At 36.0% G+C, this 20,111-nt stretch overlaps 1 protein-coding gene across 3 annotated transcripts in view; it reads right to left on the bottom strand.

Moving 5' to 3' along the window:
* Window positions 1-909: 909 nt before the first annotated feature.
* The window catches only part of BOD1L1 (biorientation of chromosomes in cell division 1 like 1), a 36,446-nt gene continuing 17,244 nt past the window's right edge, over window positions 910-20,111 (bottom strand). For 2 of the 3 annotated variants that reach the window (XM_051798403.1, XM_051798404.1), the window contains exons 11-25: window positions 19,244-19,311; window positions 17,707-17,776; window positions 15,778-15,821; window positions 14,777-14,864; window positions 13,599-13,675; window positions 12,872-12,956; window positions 12,137-12,210; window positions 10,834-10,909; window positions 10,719-10,753; window positions 8,774-8,819; window positions 5,760-5,794; window positions 5,561-5,645; window positions 4,966-5,119; window positions 3,243-3,386; window positions 910-2,171 (exon numbers count right to left, since the gene is read on the bottom strand). In XM_051798403.1, coding sequence (XP_051654363.1) covers window positions 2,063-2,171; window positions 3,243-3,386; window positions 4,966-5,119; window positions 5,561-5,645; window positions 5,760-5,794; window positions 8,774-8,819; window positions 10,719-10,753; window positions 10,834-10,909; window positions 12,137-12,210; window positions 12,872-12,956; window positions 13,599-13,675; window positions 14,777-14,864; window positions 15,778-15,821; window positions 17,707-17,776; window positions 19,244-19,311 — 1,190 coding nt within the window. In that variant the 3' untranslated portion in view covers window positions 910-2,062. The remainder of the gene's footprint in view (window positions 2,172-3,242; window positions 3,387-4,965; window positions 5,120-5,560; window positions 5,646-5,759; window positions 5,795-8,773; window positions 8,820-10,718; window positions 10,754-10,833; window positions 10,910-12,136; window positions 12,211-12,871; window positions 12,957-13,598; window positions 13,676-14,776; window positions 14,865-15,777; window positions 15,822-17,706; window positions 17,777-19,243; window positions 19,312-20,111) is intronic. The other variant, XM_051798405.1, reaches the window with a different exon arrangement.

Below are 20,111 nucleotides of genomic sequence, written 5' to 3'. Positions count from 1 at the left end.
CAACAGCCAGTCAGAAGGACGTGCCACAAGACACACGTGCTTTGTCAATCACTATAATCCATCAGAAGAGCTGTGCCTGTGAAATAGGCAAACACAAACTGTACCACAGCAGGACAGGTACTACCAGCAGAGAGAATAAATCATAACAATGTACAGTGTGCAACGGGGGGTTTCCTTAGGAACCTCCTGAGCACTCTCAGTACTGAATTCAGTGTAAGGAAACAAATGGAACAGATGCAGGGAAGGACTCCAAATCCCAGCTACAACAGTAGATGCACCCTTTGAAAAACAAGCAGTTCTTGTTGAGCCTCAGAGAACAAAGGCTGAGATGAAATCTACAGCTTTGGTCTATGCATACTGCAGGGGGTGAAGGGAAAGAAAAACAGGAAAAAAAGAAAATATTCAACTTATCCTACAACTGCACACAAAAAAGAGTATACACATCAGTATCAGTAATATATAGGAATGTATCAAGCAGTATGTTAACAAGGTATGTATTAGTATGGCAGCAGAGTTAAGGTAGAAAGCAAAAGGAGTTATTTTTCAGAGCAAGGATATTTTCTTTTTAGACTAATTTGCTTAGAAAAATATTATGTGTGCACTTTTACAGTGTGCTAAGCCAGGTAAACATGTTCCCTACCATTTATATACCTAAAATATAAGCACCTGTAAACATTTTTTAAAGACACTAACCAGGTAAAACTTATAGATATGACTCCAACCACACGCATTTGTAAAAACAAGTTCCACAGCAAAACAATCAAAGGAAAATAAAATATGGCAACTCGGGTTTTTGGCAAACATTTTATAATTTTTATATAAAAATCTCAGTAAGAAACCTAGCAGAATATCTGACGGAAACATCTGCCTTACAACAAGTTCAAAAAAACCTCACAAAAAAAAAAGAAATAAAGAAAAAAAAAGTAAAATTCCAACCCCCAAAATATTTTTTAATTATAAACCAGAATATCAACAAAACACTTAAAATAATCTCAGATTGTTTGGCAATTCATCACATCATAACAAGAGACACATTTGATCATATGAAAAGTTTAACTTTATATACAACTTCACTTGAACATTTGCTCTTACCAGAGTTAATATACATTAAAAAAAGATTCTGGCAATAATACCAGGTTCTGTTTTTAATACCTGTGTATAAAATGTAACATAAAATGCTGAAGCTCTATAGTTAGGAGAAGTGACATTTGATTTCAATGGGTCCCTCTTTGTTGAAAAAGACAAATACTGAAAGAACAGCTGTTTAGTTGCAAAATAAAACTGTTTCACTTTAGGGTGGTGTTGGCTGTGAATAAATCTAACCTAATACTATTTACTTCTTGAGGTCGGTAGTAAATTTACAAGTGAAAATATAATCTAGTTAGATTACATTTTAAATTTCATACTTTGTCACAAATGTGAACAGAAAGGAACCAAGTCCCCTTCACTATGCTAAACTACTTTAATGCATGCGAGAAAAATACTTTACCAACTGTCTGAGCATATTTTAGAGAACTTCAGACTTTCGACAGCCCTGGGGGAGCAGAGGGGAAGTTTCCTACTGACATCTGCATAGAATGTAAAATATATAATTAAAAAACCCTAAGGTATATACTAAAGTTTACAGACCAATGCTTTCCATATAATAAATAAAATGTCCATCATCGATTAGATTCATACACAGAGTAAAATACAACCTATTTTTACAAGTTTATGTACAAAGTGTATTAGTAGGCACATGTGTGCCTTATGGGTTGGAAGCATTTGCATTAGCATGTCACATTGGGAAACTCCAACTTTCCAAGTCAGTGATAAAATATATAACTACTTTGTTTTTCATTCAGATACAAAGTAAACTTATTTTTCATCTGAAATAAATGTACATAATATTCTGTATAAACAATAGTTTATAAAGCTGTTTAAAATGTAACTTAAAAGTACTGCATTGTTTAACTTAGAGCTCTGAAACAAGCACGTGCAAATCCCTTTGCTTTAAAAAAAATAGAAGCACAGATGTTTTTCTTCCTTTGACTTTTTCAGGAAGAGTACTAGCTGGTAGAGATTATCGTTTTGCTTTCTTTCCTGGTGTTTCCTCTGTTTTCTGCTGGCCTTTTCTCCGTACCACTGTTGGGCTGTCCTCCCTTTTACGCTTTGCAGACTGCGCCTTTAACCTGAAAGGCATTATTAATAATTATTTTAACAATGGTAGGGTCTGTAAAACAAAAGGAGTGGTCAGGCACAATTCTCTTTAGAGGACTAAACTAAATTGTCTATCTCTGATGAATTACGAGAATATATTATTTAAAAATACTACTAACACACTCACATGCTCCCATCACATCTTAACAGGACACTGTGTGCTAATAATTCTGTATTTTGAAGAGTGCACCATATGCAGAATTTGGGGCTAGAACTCTCCTTCCCTCTCTTCTTTGGAAAGATTTGTGGGTTATAACAGAATATAATGGACTACATTACCTTGTACCCTGTCTCACAAAGACAGAATAGTGGCAACAGCAGCTCAAGTCTTGCATACACAAGAGGGAGTAAAGGGCAGAGATCATATACCCTTACCTCTATTTAAGCATACATCTATAAGCACACCATATTTCAGATGCAACTGGCTTAAACTCTTGGCCATTCTAACCATTCAGAGAAATGAACATGAGGTGAACTGTGACGGCCCATCAGCGCACGATACACGTGTCTCGGTTCAGTTTGAAGACACTGCCACATTTCACAGAGGATGACAGATACATTTGGCATATAACACATTAAAAAGTGTACCAGGAAAGGAGGGAAAGGGAGATATACTCAAAATTTGATATGAGGACTCTCAGAGTTTCTCCTCTTTTTATCAGCTAAACTTAGACTTTTTTAAGCATTGGAATCATGTCATTATATTTGGCTTTAACCTGCACTATCGATATTCTTTCCCCCCACCTGGGAAAGAATCACAGCTGAAGTTAAAATACTGAATAATACCATTTTCAGATTCTCCCAGATTTCAGGTTTCTGAGGATGTAAAGAAAAAAATCTAGTCTTCCAAATGTTAAAGAAAGGAAGAAAAAATAAAAACATAAACAGAAGAAAATCCTTTAAAAGCTTTTATATATCACAAGAGAACAGAACAAAACTAGACTGCTGTTCTGATTTTGAAACAGTGTATTACATATAAGGAAAGGATCAATGTAGTGGCTTCCAAAACAAATACTCGAAGTGGATTCAACTTTAGTACTTACTGTGTCAATGGAGGAGATTTATTAATTTTTGTATCACTTGGAGATCTTTTTTTAGTTGCTAGTTTCTGTCGTTTTCTAGGAGAAACTGAACTTGGACTGCTGCCTTTAGAAGTTGCACGTGTGGTTGGCTTGCTGGGCTGTTTTCTGTAATACAAAAGAATGATGAATGCATATATAACAAGATACTTTTACCAAGTCACTTTCTTCTTGCACTCCAAGTGCAGCAAATTAAGACTACACAGCATTTGCAACTAGTATATAAAAGTTGCCAAAAGGAACAGTGAAAAAACTGTATTTGCTGCTTCAAGACAAACTTCAATGCCAAGCTGTGTATTTTCAAATGGCTACTTTACTGACAATATTTAGCATTTAACTAAATAAAAATACTCATTCCAAGTCCACAATAATTTTGGTACATAAGTGCCCACGTTTAAAAAAGCAACTTGTTATGAATTCACTCATACGAGCTTTGGTATCCACTACTTCAGAAACATGAAAAACTTGTTACTGGCCACTAACTTCATAGTTTGGAAAACAGGTTACTTAAGTCAGAGAAACTGTTAATCCAGCAATGCTGAAAATGAAGCATCATCCCCTTCTACAGAATTATTCCCAAATGCTGCTTATAAAATGCAGACTGTATATAGCACCTTAAGGTAGAGATGCTTTGTTACAATTGGAGCTAGAAAGGCAGCACTGGAAAACTGAGACACAACCCCAAATCTATAAAAAGTAGATGTTTCCACAAGCAATCAGAATAAAACCACTATTAGAGTTAACAATTATGTGAGACTAACAGAAGTCCCTCTGCCTTTACCAAAACAAAACTATTGTTTACTAAGTGGTAAACGTTCTGAGTTTTTATTTAAATTAAAATCCCATAACTGCTTTCTAATTCAGCTCTGAAATTATCAGTTCAAGAGCATAGTGCGAACTGTGCTTCAAATAAGGTCCAAGGGTTAACATATAATATAACATATAATATATTTATGACTGAAGTAAATCTGGTCAATTTAAAGAAATCTCACATGAACATAAAAAAAGCTTGGACTCCAATTCTGTTCTGAATGGCAGCAACTTTCCAAAGCTGCTTTCTTTCACTATTTCCCCAATAAAATCAAGAGGATAAGCTCTGCTAGAATTCCGTTTGCCTACAAAAAGGCAGACCTGTGCTAAGGGAGATGAGAACAGCTTCATAAAAGAGCTCTTGCTACCACACCAGTCTTTTACAGTAAGATTGCTCTCCAATCTTGCAGATAACCACACTAGAAATTAAATCCTCCAGCACTGCAGATTCATGTATTTAAAAACCAGAAACTTACATGGATAATCATATTTTCACATTTTTCCAACTCCAAATACTAAACAGTGAATTGCAGAGTCAAGTCAGAGGTCTCATTTTTACCTATCAGAACTAGACTCAGCTTCTGAGGCATCACTTAGGATGAAGACTGCCAACAGGACCAATTCTTACCTTCTTACATACTCAAGTATGCCTTTGTGAGATCCTAAGTTTCCCCCCACCCTTCACCTTTTGTCTCTTCATCCCTAGGAAAGCTGTACTAGAATTAGAATCATAACTATTTGGGAAGCTCTCATCAATTTAAAGTACATAAACAAAAAAAAGACAAAAAAAGGAAGTAACAATCTCTTCCCTGAAACAAACCCCACAACTAAGACCAATGCAGAAAAAAGCTTGCTATTGGTGTCTCTATGCAGTTACCTTTGAGCCTCTAATCTTGTGGCTGATCTAGTTGTGGTCCTGGAATGTGCATCATCATCTTCCTCACCATCTTCTTCCTCAGCTTCCTCTTGCTCTTTTAGTTCATCTTCAGAAGACGTTAATTTCCGACGTTTTTTCTCTGGTTCCAGTGTTTCTGTCCATGTAAAAGTTTACACATCTGTTATAATTTTCCAAAAGCCCTCCAAAACGATATGAACACTTAACTTAGAAAAGGTATTCTAGTCACAAATCCCATTTCCAGTAATTTTCCATTTCCTTCATGCTTCAACATTTTTAATTCACACTTGTTTGACTTAATCTTGCTAACACATTCACCATAGTTTACTTACACAGCTCATAGCCAGTATTCATAGAAAATTCATGAGGCTTTACAGAAGCATCTGGGATGTAGCAATTCTGACATGAGATTACAGCAATTTACACATATTTACATAATATTTACACTAGCTGTAACTCAATGATTTTTCCTCAAGAAAGGAAAATTGAATAAAGCTTATCTTGTTGCTATTAGTAAACAGAAAGGCACAGTAATATCTTCTCATTCTTATGGAGTAGCACAGTTTCATGCTTTTACCAGTTTCCTCTGACTGAACCAGAGAACGTCTGGACTTTCTTCCCCTTTTACGCACAGCCATTTCTGCTTTCTCAGCTTCATCTTCCTGAGAAAACAAAATGGAAGCAAGGAAGTCAAGAACAATTTACTTTACATAGAAGACAGACATTTTTCGTTACATACAGCTTATAGATTTACAAATTAAAATGGTTGCACTTACATTTGTTGTTTCTTTCTTATCGGATACATCTGTACCTAAAAAAAAGGAAAGAAAAAAACTTGATCCTGAACTTCAAATCTTTCACCCATCAATTTGAAAGGGTGTTCTTTCATACTCTGTCAACTTTGTATAAACATCACAGAAGATCAGAAAACATTTAAAGTCTCTTTTTAATTTAGAATATGGCTTTCTTGTATTTTGTTATATACAAGGACTGGGACAATGATTAATTTTTTTTAAGTACTAAGGCTTTATATGACTGACAGTATTTATTGCTTTGTTGCATATGCTGTTTTGTTTTCATGGAAAAGCAAAAGTTACTCACTCCCATTTAATTACTGTCAACTAATGACAGAATCACAGAAAAATTTAGCTTGGAAAGGGCTTCTGGAGGTCATCTAGTCCAACCTCCTGTTCAAAGCATGGCTAAATTAATTGATCTGATCAAGATCTTGTTCAGTCCAATTTTGAAAGTCTCCAAGTACATGGTTCCTCCATGTGTTCTAGGCAATCTGTTCTAGTGCTTAACTGTGCCCATGGTGAGGCACCAAGATGACTGTAGCTCAAAAAGACACTATTTAAAACCTGTCTAATACCTAGTATGCAAATCACATGACTCTCTGCTGAAGTACTTACGTCCAATTCAGTAATTTTTGCTGACTGGTCTGTGCATGTTAAAACACATCTATAACTCTACAACTCATGTCTCAACCCAGTCTGTGTCTGTGGTTACCATTTCTACATGACTAACTCTATATCCCCATGTCACCATTGGTGAATCAGAGCTCGAATCAGTCCAGCAGTTTAATTACCTAGGCAGCCTCATCTCCTCGGATGGTAAGATTGACGGAGAGATAGACAACAGGTTAGCAAAGGCATATAGTGCTTTTGGAAAACTCCACAAAAGAGTTTGGTGAAATAAACACTTGAAGAAAAGTACAAAGATCAGTGTTTACAGAGCCATTGTGCTGTCTACTCTTTTACATGGATCCGAATCATGGGTCATCTACCGCCACCACCTGCGTCTTCCAGAGCGCTTCCATCAACGCTGTTTCCGTACAATCCTAAACATCCACTGGTCAGATTATGTGACCAATACATCTGTTCTAGAACAAGCAGCAGTCACAAGTATTGAGGCCATGTTGCTGAGAACACAGCTGCGATGGGCAGGGCACGTCTCAAGGATGAAGGACCAACCACCGCCTCCCTAAGATCTTGCTTTATGGTGAACTTGCCACGGCTGCCGCAAGAGAGGAGCCCCAAAGAGAAGATACAAGGACTCCCTGAAACAACATCTCAGCCTTGGCCATATTGACCAACATAACTGGTCTACTCTGGCCTCCAATCGGGAGGTCTGGAGACACACCATCTATAACGCTGTTGCTTCCTTTGAGAACGCACACAGGATCACTCTTGAGGAGAAAAGACAATGCAGAAAGAACCGTGTCTTGCAGAATATACCACCTAAGGAGTCTTTCTGCTGTGCCTTTTGCGATCGGACGTGTCTTATCTCGTATTGGCCTTTTCAGCCACCAAAGCACTTGTAACAAACGTGGGTAGAGCCCTCCCCAAATCTTCGTTCGTGAAGCCCAGTCATGATGAATTAGTTTCAAGTTCAGTGTCTGTGCTATGGAAGAATGCTGCCTTCAGAAAACAGATGTCTCAACTTCCTCTGCTGTACCGACCAAAAAGAAACTCTCTGCACCCCACTCCATATGCGAGTCTGTCCCTGCCACGAACACCCAGAAATCACCAGGCTGAGTGAGCTGCATAGAGGGATTCCACTTTGCTTTCTCTTCACTGCCAGGGGTTTTCAAATCCTTTTGTCACATGAATGCTAACAGAGGATGAAAAGTTTAACAGCGTATTTCATCTACTTTATACACTCTTTTTAACATCGCTGTGACATTAACAACCTTTTACCTGGAAAATGGAATTAAGCTTTAATTACACAGTCAAGTGACTGTCCTTGTCAATAAAAAGCAAACCAGCATGTAGGTTGACTCCTTTGTCACATTCTTGTTTTTTATCCTTGATAAAAGCCAAGTACCACACAGCCAGCTAACCCTTCAGAGACAATTCTGAAGCAAATGGATTAAAGCTGACATTTTAACAAATGTGGAGAAAATAGGAAACAGTTCATATGTGCAGTGCAGCCAGATTAATATCTCTGTAGAAACAAACTTTTGGAAACTAGAAGATTTGTTTTGAAGATTTGTTTTCCAGGTTTGTTGCGTGTTTGTTTATATTTCTTTACAAACCACTTTTTAACCTGCCTTTCAGGTTCATCTGCTTCCTGCCATGGGTTTTAAAGTCTGTTTTATGAATGGTCATAATTAAAATGATATGTTTAAACAACCAGTGCAGTTCAGACTCTATACACAAGAAAAATTAGGAAAGCAATAGCAAAGTATTTCACCTAATTTGATTTTAGTTTGAAGCACCAAAAGTACATTTCTCAGTCAAGCTACGCAATCATCTTTTAAAGATCTTACAGCAGCTGTGAAAGGGGAAAGAAATATCCCCTCGAGATACCACTAAGCTCTTTAGACACATATCCACAGATAGGTCAATTAACTGAACAAAATTTAAAATTTTAAGAGCTAATGTAGTGTGATTAACAGTCACTGTATGAAAGAAAATCAGCAGAAATGGAAAACAGTCACTAAGAACCAGTCTGACGGGGTACCTACCTTCCTCTGAAGCTCTGCCATGTGGCTAGCCACACAAATTAGTTATTAGGTGTATTCTGCTATGCATCAATCAGCACTTAACAGTGCTGCTGCATCTTTGAATTTAGTTCTTATCAAACTGCTCTTTTTCAAAATTAAAAACTTGGTAGCAATTAGGGACAAGTCTTCAATTCATCTGTTTACTCAGATGTTTTTTCATGAATAACACTGACTGCCAGAGATGATGTTTAGGAAGGACACATGTGATTTTCTTTTTCTTGGAAACCCACCTCTTTCTTCTATCTTTTGTTTTATATGGTAAATCAGATATAACTTTCTTACCTATTTGAGGTGTTTTCCCTCTACTTGCAAAGGTAGAAAACTGCAGCTGAAAATAAAAAAAAAAAGTGGGTTTCTTAATTTAAAGAAAACCAGAAAAATCCAGCATTGTATTACATAATCACAGAGACTTGCTTACATGCATTGTGAGCTTATCTGTCAATCTAGAAGACATGAACACTCTCATGAGCATCACAAAGTTTGTACTGAGTTTAACATAGGATACATTTCTCCATTTCTGATAAAAATCAGAAACAAGCCAAGTCAGCCCATAAACAATTAACAGCAGTTCCAGTAACCTAATTTACACTAGTCATTGCAAGAAAAGACACAAAAGGTAAAAGCCCTTTCAGTCAAATACATCTCTGAAAATTTAACTATCAACAATACAAAAAAGTTTAGTACAGTCACTTGATGTAATCACACAAACAGATTTACAGAATTACAAATCACCAGAATTTTTAATTTACTCAGAATGCAACAAAGCTATGTATAATTACAGAATCTCCTATGATGAGTGTCCAAAATATCATATTCTTTCATCACTGAACAACTCCACTAGGATGCCTATGCTTCCTCTGAAGTAGTACCATGTTCCCAAAGCAGCCCTGAGGAAACTGTCATGCAAAGGTAGTATCTCACCTTCCAGAACCCTCATCTCAGATGGGGGCAAGTAACGCTCCTCCCAGAGCCAGCCTGTCACTAAGAGGTACAGGACCTTTACAATAGTTGAACCAGAACAAGATGGTTCTGTTCCAGTACTGAGGCTGCCAAGGTACATCTATTTCTGAGTGTGATTTTAAAATTAGTTTTAATTCTTAACTGAACAAAAAAACCCCAAAAAACAACCAAACAAAATCCAATCCAAAACATCAGAACAGAAAAACCAAATACCAAACCCCACACCAGTTCAAATTATATTTCATTAAATTAATACTGGGGGTAAAAAATCAATTAGGAAACATTAGGAATTTTGAAACAAAACTCCAGTAGACCTGTAGAAGGGACAGGACTCAAAGAGCTGCCTGAAATGTTGTGAGGAAAGAACAAGCAGAGATAAGAACTCCTGCTATCCATATCCGAGGTGAATTTCCAAGATTTCTGACAGCCATGCCAGCCGGTGCCTCACCAGGCAAGCAGGCAGAAAACACATATTCCAACACACCTTCACTTTTAAAATCATCCCTTTTCTACACAATAACATTGATTCTGATATACAAGAATTCCCAAGGTAGGAGCCTTCCACTAGAATAAATCCAACTACTTGTACTCCACAAATATGCCTGATCCGTTACTACCCTGTGTTGTAATCCAGTTGGATTGCAGAAACAATACCAACAGAACACTCTTAGCAGTGAATGTACTTCAAAGGGTTAAGAAATTAAACTACTGCTGAGCTTTAAAAGACATGTTTCATGAGCTCTTAAGTTACCAACCAACATGTCTCAAGCTCTTGAATGAACTGTAATGTTGCAATACAGGTAATACAACTGCTTTACATAATATTTTATTTTACAGCTATTAAGAGATACTATGAGCTATTTTTATGATACGTTCATTAGAGGAAAAAAAAAATTCAAGTTTTTGAAACAAAGTCACCCTCGCTCTTCAGGACAAAATTAACTCTCAGCACAAATTAAAAGACACATGTGCACACAATCAAAATTTCACCCTGCCCACAGGTATATATTGCCAGCTAGTGTAACAGTTGAGATTTCTACTAAGTGAACCAAGTTTGAAGCTGATAGGTTATTTGCTACATTCTGACTTTTTGCTTAAAAGGTTCAGCTATATTAGGAGATAATATTAATAGTTTTTGTTTGCTTAGAATGAACTCAATGATCAATTTTTCCATAAGATGTTTCTGAAATGCTGTTAACTATTAAACAGATAAATGGCTCTTGAATTACTGTGTTTAAATGCACCCAAACAAAATAAAGGCACTTACATTCCCAGTGCTCATATCAGCTTTTGACTCCCCACCTGAGGGAAGAAATATGAGTTCAGAACTTGAATGTCACTATTTTCCTTGTTTTTCCACATAGGTATTACGAACTACTTACCACCAGGTTGTACTGCTTCAAGAGGGTATTTACGAGGCCGTCCCCTTTTCCTTTTCACTATTACAGGCTGATTTTCCTATTAAAAGTAAAGGAAAAACATATTTTAGTTACTGAAAGTGACATTTAGCATTTGAGCAATACAATGCAAAGACTGCTGATAACCAAATTCATAATGTGATAGCGGCACAAGTACTGCCTGTCAGTTAAAAAATACAGATGAGGCAGATTTCACAGGAAGAGACACAGCCTTTTATGAAATCAACTAATATAGCTGAAAAGAAACAAGACAGCTCCCAGTTATGCAAAATTCTCTGTGGTTGAGCTCAGGCACAAAAAATGCAGTGCCTTCTTCTCCCTTCCCCACAATGGTCTCACAGATGCTGCTGCCTTACCCTATACAAGAACTCCAACCTTTTGTATCTTGTCAGTCCCGTTCCCCAGTGCCACACAGCAAAGGTTACATCCTATAACAGTTGAGCAGGTGCTATCAAACAGTTAATATCCCAGTTATCCCAATACACAGATTGCTGATATTCTCTACATAAACAGGGTCTTTAGCAAAAAAAGGCCTCTTATTTTGAAGTTTGAGCTTTGAAAGACAACTTTAAGTAACAAATACGGTCAGATGTTCAGACTGCAAAATCCCCAATAACAGACTTTCTCCTATTTACGAGGAAAGAAGATTAAATGCCTCATTCAGCATTTAGTGAAGTCTAGCAGTATCTCCAGAAGGGTTCTTAGTGACTCAAGCCTTGAGTGAACAAACAAAAACATATTCTTTAAGTTTTCTTCCAAATCTGAGGCAAGATGATGAAACCCAATGCCTTTATGGGTTCAGACATTTGTCTACAACCACCACTGCAGATTACCACAAGTATATGCCTAAGTGATAATGTATAGACTTTTAAAACTGCTAAAAGATAATATTTTTGTACAGCCAAGTCATATTTGTTAGTGACTAAACTGTCCACATCAATTACAGGATTTTCAGGGAACATGATCACTATACATTACAACTCTACAGAATTGCTTTTTAGACAATTTGTAAGCACTATTAAGTGTATGAAGGGAGTTACTCCCACTTCAATAATCAGCCACTGATGCTTTATGGTCTGTGAGTTTATACTTTGTGACAAAGCACGACCTGAGTCTTTGGTACTTTAGAGTACCAAACAAATTTCCACAACTATTTCTATGCAGGTGAAATCATAGTTTTAATATTGCTGTCAACAAAATTTAAAGTACTTATTTTCAGTGTGAACTTGCACTATCTTAGTTAGTTAATATGAATAAAACCACTCACCTCTGGAGAATTTTCATTTAGTTCTACACAGTGCTTTTTATTTTCAGACATTTCTTCTTCGACGCTAAATTCATCTTCAGACATGCAAAAAAAAAAGTACCTTTGCTTTATTAGGCAAAGAAAAAGGTACAAGCCATAACCTCTGCACTGAAAACATGGTTTCATTCTCTAGCCTAAAATTCCCTAAAAAACCCCATCAGATATTAACACTGTGGATACATCTTTTATTATTTATTTTAGTGCAATTCATAACTCAACTACAACAGTGCAATTTGCATGCTCTTTCCTAGTTGGTTTCTCTACAGAAACAAACAGGGTTGATGATGGTGAATTTTGATGGTGAATACATAATAATTTTTACACGAAAGGACACCTCTTGCTTGTGGTCAAAGCTAGGAGAAATTCCTGTCACATAATCCTAACTGTGCTATTTTTCTATCTACCTGTTTTTTAACAAGTTTATTTCCAATTAGCTTTCCTACCCAAGGTACATACTGAAGCAATAATGGAGCAAATGGGTGACAGCACAGCAGAAACATCAAAACTTCTCTTACCATTAAGGAACTAAGATTAATGCATTACTTGATAGCAGTAATAGAACAGACATCAACTAGAGAATATATGCAACTTTTTACTGGGATCAAGTTCATAATTTTTCTTAAAATCATTCAAATGAAAAGAAATTAGCCTTTAGTATGGGTTCAGAAAATCTACCATAGTGGGCAGTTTCATTACCTTTTTCTTCTGCAGTACCTGTAGGAGGTGTACACATTACATCAATTTCTTTGGACACTTCCGCTGTATCACCTGAAATAACGTCCTACATTATTTTGAAACAAGAAAGAAAAGAGAATCTTACTACAAATTAAAGATCAGTCAATTACTTACACTAAAAAACAACCACAGTCCAATACATGAGTACTGTACTCATCAAGATTTTGTAATGTCTCTAAAACACTTTGGTGCTGAGAAGCTTCATCAGAAATCAGTGTGTAAGCCAGTCTGAAAAATTTTCCATGTACTCCTAAAAAGAATATCCATTTTGTCCTGAATTCCTGTTTTGACTTAGTAGGAATCAGTGCAAACCCAAAACTCAGGTGAAGTCCAATACCCTCTTGAGGATCTCAGATCACTATGACCATGTAGGTGCTGAACTGACTGGACAGTTGGGATCCAGAAAAGTTCCACACTACCCTAAGCTCCTAACAATTGTGCAAATCAGCCCACCACACCTTGAAGGGATACAACAGAGACTCCAGTCTTTTTTTTTTTTTTTTTAAATTGTCTCTCCCTTGAAAAAGTAACATTCTCTAGTCAGTTTGTATTCAAGACAACGCAAAGCAGTTCAGAGTTTATAATGAAAACGTCCCCCAAAATAAACTCCTATAGAAATAAAGACTTAGATTTTAATCTTATTTACATTGTAGTTGCAGAACATTAACAAGAAAGTTCTTGAAAATACCTTCATGTTATCAGGTTTTGTTTTGGAACACTGACTTTGTTCATCTTTTTTTACATCCTGAGCAATCAGCTGGTTGCCTGCAAAACCAAGTAATAATTGAAGTGTTAGAAAAATGTCTTCTGCATTTGTCATATTTTCATGCTCCTTTTATATCAGTTCATCATTACTGAGTTTCAAAAGTCTGAAAAGTAGCATCTTAAAAACATGGGAACAGAAGTTATTCTAACCACTCTTCGAAAAAGAAGACAAAACAATTCCAAAAGAGAATTCCATGTTTCTTGTATGTTACAAGTGTGGTTTTCTTTGTTTGTTTGCTTTTAAAGATAAGCTCAAAATTGAAATTTGACAGGTACCACATCAAGAAACAGAATGTCAACTTTAACTTCAACTCACTCAGAGACAGAGAAAGCAGTTAATGCTATGTGGGACACTAATGAATACGTGACTTCTAATTACTCACTTAATCAAATCAAAATCCTTAGAAGAAGAATAAAAACTGTTATAAAAAATTAATACTAATAATTTTACTAACTTTTTTTTTCCTAAATTGTTCTGATGGTGAAAAGACAAAAAGCAGTTAAGGACAGAGCTTAAACAGATATTACACAGTCAGTCTCAATTACTATGTCAGCAAAATGCGTAACTTATTTCTAAGTTAACTTCATCTAAATTTAACTTAAAAATGTTTATGCCATTCAGTGGACTGAATTCCTTCTCACTTTTTGCGTCTAGACAAATAGAAGGTTACACTAAAACTTAGTTCTAAGGTTACACTAAAACTTAGTTCTTTCCAACCTAAGAGAAGGAAGTATCCAGCCCCAAATTCTACTCAATGTTTAGATTTTCCTCTAATGATCAGCTTCCTTCCCTGTGTTTTATTTTAGAAGGATAAAATTAGTAATTTTTTTAAAGACCATACAAAAATTTTTCTTCACTTACAATTGAAAAAGTTATAATATTCTCCCGTGCAGTAATTAAATTTGTTATAATATGTTTTTCAAATATAGTAAGTGTAATATTAAAAAGCTGTTTCCGGAGGATAAATTGCTTTGGACTTTGCAATGCCCTATATTCCATTCTTTCCTCCAAAATACCATTTTTAATGGCCTAACGGCAGTAGAACTTTGTTTTGCAGTAGAGAAGCTCTGCACAAATTCGTGTAGTTCTGCATCACTTACATTTTTCTTTACCCGTTGTTTCTGAAGATTTACATTGTATTCCTCTAGATCTATGTTCTTCAGTTATCTGGGCATCCAAGTTTTCTACCTACACATAAAACACAAAAAAAGATTAACTCCTTACCTTCTTTTAACTTTATAAACTTTTATGAAGTTTATAAACACAGACTGGAGAAACTTTTTCCTTCATGCTACTTTCAAGTACAACATGCATTAAAATGGAAAACAGCAGTTTACAAAAGGAATTTATTCCTAGAGCTCAGGGAACATTACTTCTGCAGAACGGCACCATGAAAGAATTTCTAACTTGTAGTATTTTCATAATTTGATCAATATTTTTCCAGAAAAAAAGGTTCAGAATTAATTAAGCACCCTACTAAGTGTTTTAAAAGCAGTTTATCACGGCAAATCACGCAAAATATTTCTGGATTTAAAAGCACACTCTCCTACATGCAGGAACAATAGAAGTATCTCACTAGCACCAAAAATGTGGCCAATCAGTATTACAGTACAGTAATAAATTTACTACTCAAGTTTAAGAAACCACAAACACATTTTCAGCTTCCTAGCTGCGTTAAATGTCTTGTTTCTGCTCCGTAAGAAACTTTGCAGCTTTCCCAGTTATCCCTCTTATATTTATGAGTTCCTCCGAAATCACAGCAGACTGCATTAAAACAGCATGTTTCTAGTCGTGATCAAAAGCTCCAAGAATAATCCCTACTTTTTTCCCCCCTCTATTCTCATGGAGGACAAGTAAGCTTATCTTTTCTGCCAGTTAACAGTCTTGAAATAGTCATAGACTGTGGAACAACAATACAAGATTTATTTACTGGTAGATTTGAAAGAATAATTAGACATCAACCTACACAGCTGCACAGTCTCAATATACATAGCATATACAAAAATATTATTTTCCTTTAGAGAATATTTAATGTAAATAGAAGTAAATGCAAGTATGAAAAAAGCAGCACAGAGAATAAATTTAAAAAACAAGAACTTACATGAGAAGTTTCTCTTTCTAAAGCAATATTCCTCTGCAGCAAATCTATTAAAAAATAATTACAACACAATCAGAAAAGCTAAGCAAGAGCAAAGCATCACAGTATCCTCTACTTCACCTCTCTGAAAGGATTCCAGAGAACCTGAAACTATATAAAACTTACTTTCAATGTTGGAAATAAGAGCCATCCAATCATCTTCTCTTTAACAAATACACAAACAAAACAAAACAAGAGTATGGATTTCTAAAGCACAGGATAACTGAGAATCACTTTATGACTGAAATACAGGCCATCAAGGGGCTTTCATCTTTGAAATGTATGGTGACTTTGACATTTCAAATATAGTTCTATCATTCGAATGAATCAGAATTTCATCCATCAGAACCTCAGATGCTGGATCATGGGATGAAGTAAAACATGATCGAAACTATGCTCTAACATGCTTCCAGAGAACTAAAGTTTGCATAATTGTGCTAGTCAGACCTGTAGCTGATCGAGTGCACATAAGGAAATTGTCCGATTGCTAGACTGTAACTCTGACAAAGTAGAGCCTTAGCCTTCCATATCACAAAAATGGGGAAAATAATTATAAGTGCTGATTAGTGGTTTGGAGTTCTGAAAGAATTTCATAACTTCCAATACATAAAGAGAATCATAAAGAAGCTGCTCTATCGAGTGTTTTTAAAATGTGATTCATAAAAGCACTGAATTAATATTCTAATTAAAAAAAGCTGCTAAAGTATTCCAAGCAGCTTTCCTTTCAGCTGCAGTAAGAACATAAACCTATAATCCAATAAAAAACGCTTTTTTACATACAGTTTTATACTATTTGTAGCTTATTTCTTCAATCTACATGTTTTAGCAACAATTCTTCCACAGCTATACTGCTGAGTTGCACATCCTTCAATTTTTAAAGCAGTGTCAAATGAAGAGCTAGTTCCTACCCACTCAAACAGCAATGATTTGTTTACATTCCAAAGAATCTTGGACTACTAAACTACTGTGTCTGCTGTTCATACTCCTGACAGGACACACATTTGTCTTTTAAACAACTTCCTTTTACGTACGTTGAGCTGTATGTATATATGCATGTATATATACATATAAGAGAGATTACTGTGGAGAAGAAAAAGAAAAAAACTCTCTACCAAGAGCTACAAAGCATTATTCTTCAGTCTGTGTCATATCCAACATGATTTACACAACAAATGGATTTTTGTTAAACATTTTACAAGAAACAAGATTATCACAGCTAGTTCAATCTGCACATTTTAAATCTTAAGTACTGTCTGTCTGGGAGACTGAGCGATGGAAAGTGGCACAGTATTACAGGCACTTCAAGAAACCTCAGAGTGCAGAAAAACTGGTTCAAATTTTAGATTTGCCGTCCTGAAGTCCCCAGTCTTTTAACCCATTCTCAGGTTTACATTTTCTCTCTTGTGAATAGATACCACCATGAAACCAGGTATGTGAATCTGACCTACTCTGAGAGTAAAAAAGAATTCCAGAGTTTTATACCAATGCTTGTATATCATATCCTCACAGGGCCCGTCACAACACCCAAAAAAACCAGGATGTTCTAAACTCATAAGGAAGAAAGCCATTCTTTGGGGGAGGTTCTGTATTCTTCCTGGGCAAATGTTTTTCAGTATTTATTGATTTTAAATGGAATGTTAGCAATCTACTTTTTTAAAATCCGAAATGCTTTCCACCTTTCTTTCACTATATCATTGGAAGAAAAGTATGACCCTCCTTCTCTATCACGAACCAAATCCAAAGCCACCTGAACTCCTAGAAACATTTCAAGAAGATTCCTGAAGGCTTTCTTCAATTTCTCTACATATAGTATATAACAAATCTGCAACCCTCCCATCACAACTAATAGTCTTTTCAGCATGAAAAGTAAGTTGCTATCAGTATAAAAATCACCTTTTTGCAATTCTTTAGCAGGAAGATCCACACATCCCTCTTCACTTCTTGCACTTTCAGGCTGTTGTGACTAAATACAAAATCAGAAGAGACAAGTATAGCAGACATTCAGAACGAGCATGTCTCACTCCCCTCCCTCATGTCAGGATGAACATTGTCTTATCATGATCTACAGAAGTCTACTGAAGCTTTAGTAAGACATCAGTACAAATATTAATAAGGAACACTGTCAGAGTTAAGTCACATTACTGTTCAACAGTGACCTTAGAGTTAACATTAGTACCAGAGATCAGTTTAAAAAAGTAGATCGATCTCAAGAGAAATCTTAGGAAATCAAGGTGCAATGCAAGTTCCAAATACAAACAATATTCTAGAAATGTTCACATACATAGAAAAAAAAAAAGAATCTGCAATGTATAACGAGGTACAATGAACTCTTTTCAACTCATGTTTTGGGTGGCTCGGTTTGCTTGCTTTAAAAAAAATAAAGTTGCAGATCAGCTCTAAGTTATTGCTGCATGGATAATGCTGTATGGAGCTAAATGTATTTAAGTCTGATCTAGACACTGTAAATTCAGCTACAGTTCCATATTACTTGGCTGTACTGACTCTAGAACCATGTTATGCTGGTAAACAGCAAGCTGTTTGCAAGTGGAACTTAAGTCTAATCAATAAATCCCATCGGACTGACTTGGATTTTCCTGAAGTGCATCCCAGGCACCAAAACTGTGGTTCAGAAATACTCAGCTGGTCTAACAAGGACCTGCTGCCAGAAGCCCTGTGGAGACTCACCCTTCCATAGATACTTGGGAGTCTCTTAACCATGTTATGCCTCAAAAAGCATATTTTTAGAGTCTGGCAAGATATGAATACATGGGTACACTCCTGTATCTGAATGAATTATTAACCCATGTGGAATCCTGGCTACTATGGATCACAGCCCAGACAAACATACAGACACAGATTTGGTCTTACAGAAGCTGTAGGTGACCATGAGCCCCAGCACCCTGGATTATCAAGGGTGCCCAACTCTTCTGTAACAGCAGATAACGGGGCTGTAGTTATCAGAACAGAACAGCAGTAAGTGTTCCTCAAACACAGAGAATGGCAAGGAATCGATGCAATGAAGTGAAATGAAATGAAATGAACAGCAGTGTGTGTTTACTGTTTCAAAGCACTAAACTAATACCTCCCAGTTGTAAGAGCCAGGGCATTGATGACTGTTTTACAAGCACTATCACAGGTAACATGCAGATGGTACAACCAATTTTTAAAAAAAGCAAACTTGGATGTTGTGGTCACAGAAGGAGCATGGCTGAGGGAGGGAAATAGTTCTAACACAGAAGAACATGGACAGTTTAAATGCCAGCTGCCTAGAAAAGTACAGCTGAATAATCCGAAAAATGGCTCCTTTGAAGTTTTGCAGTTTAAATGCCACTTTTGCTGCACAAAAATCAAAAGGTACAGTAAGAAACCATAGGAAGATGTATGATAATACAAGAAACAGTATAGTAAAAATTTTCAAAACAACAAATACCTTGTCAGTTCTCAAGTTACTTTCAAATTCTAGTTCTTCTGCCAACTTTGGTAAAGCTGCATTATTGCCTAATGAAATACAAATATGTTAAAATTATCAGGTTATATTATGCTGTGTTTATCTCATGAATGCTATAGTAGAATGCCATTTCTCAGTACCACCTCATGAATACAGCACATGAATTGAAACCCTTCCTGTAGACAATGGAAACAATACCAAGTCTGTTTGCTGGAAAACAGCTCAATAAAACTCCAAATTGCCATCTGCAAGAACACAAGTACTTCTATGTTTTCCTTAAACACAAAAGGCTTAGAAAATATGGGCTTTCAGGATTTACCATAGCATGCTTGTGAATTCTGACTTTGGCTTTTTTTCTTGCTTTTTCTTTAAAAAGAAACTGTTAACAGCTTTTTCAGACCAAATAATAAACAGCAAACTACCTCTGTATTCATGAATGAACAGCTAAGAGTTAAGGATAATATTTTGCTGTAAGTGGCAATTAGATCTAAATCCATAAGCTCTAGAACCATAACCACTGAAATCCCCCAATTTCTATAGAAATTGGAAACTCAGTAGCTCCTGTTAGCGTCAATATAATTTCAGAAACATCTTAAACCCCCACCCATTTCATTCCCCAGAGGAACAGCTTTGTGTTTATAACATCTGAAAAACAGGTCACGGCAGACAACATCTTCACATGACTTCTACAGACTTTTTTGAAACCTATTCAGAAGCCTGCTTATACAGCTTTTCCTAAACAAAAAGAAACACTTATAACATGACAATTCATCAATGGCACATGTGAAGTGATTAAACTGTGGTTGCAATCCACAGAATAAGTACCATTACCCCTGGTACTTACAGAGGC

The sequence above is a fragment of the Manacus candei genome, unplaced genomic scaffold (assembly GCF_025592945.1).
Source record: "Manacus candei isolate 608988 ecotype Guabito, Panama unplaced genomic scaffold, ASM2559294v1 h1tg000048l, whole genome shotgun sequence".
In the NCBI taxonomy this organism is placed as follows: domain Eukaryota; kingdom Metazoa; phylum Chordata; class Aves; order Passeriformes; family Pipridae; genus Manacus; species Manacus candei.
The sequence above is the reverse complement of the archived record's forward strand: the minus strand, read 5'-3'. Positions and strand labels throughout refer to the sequence as shown.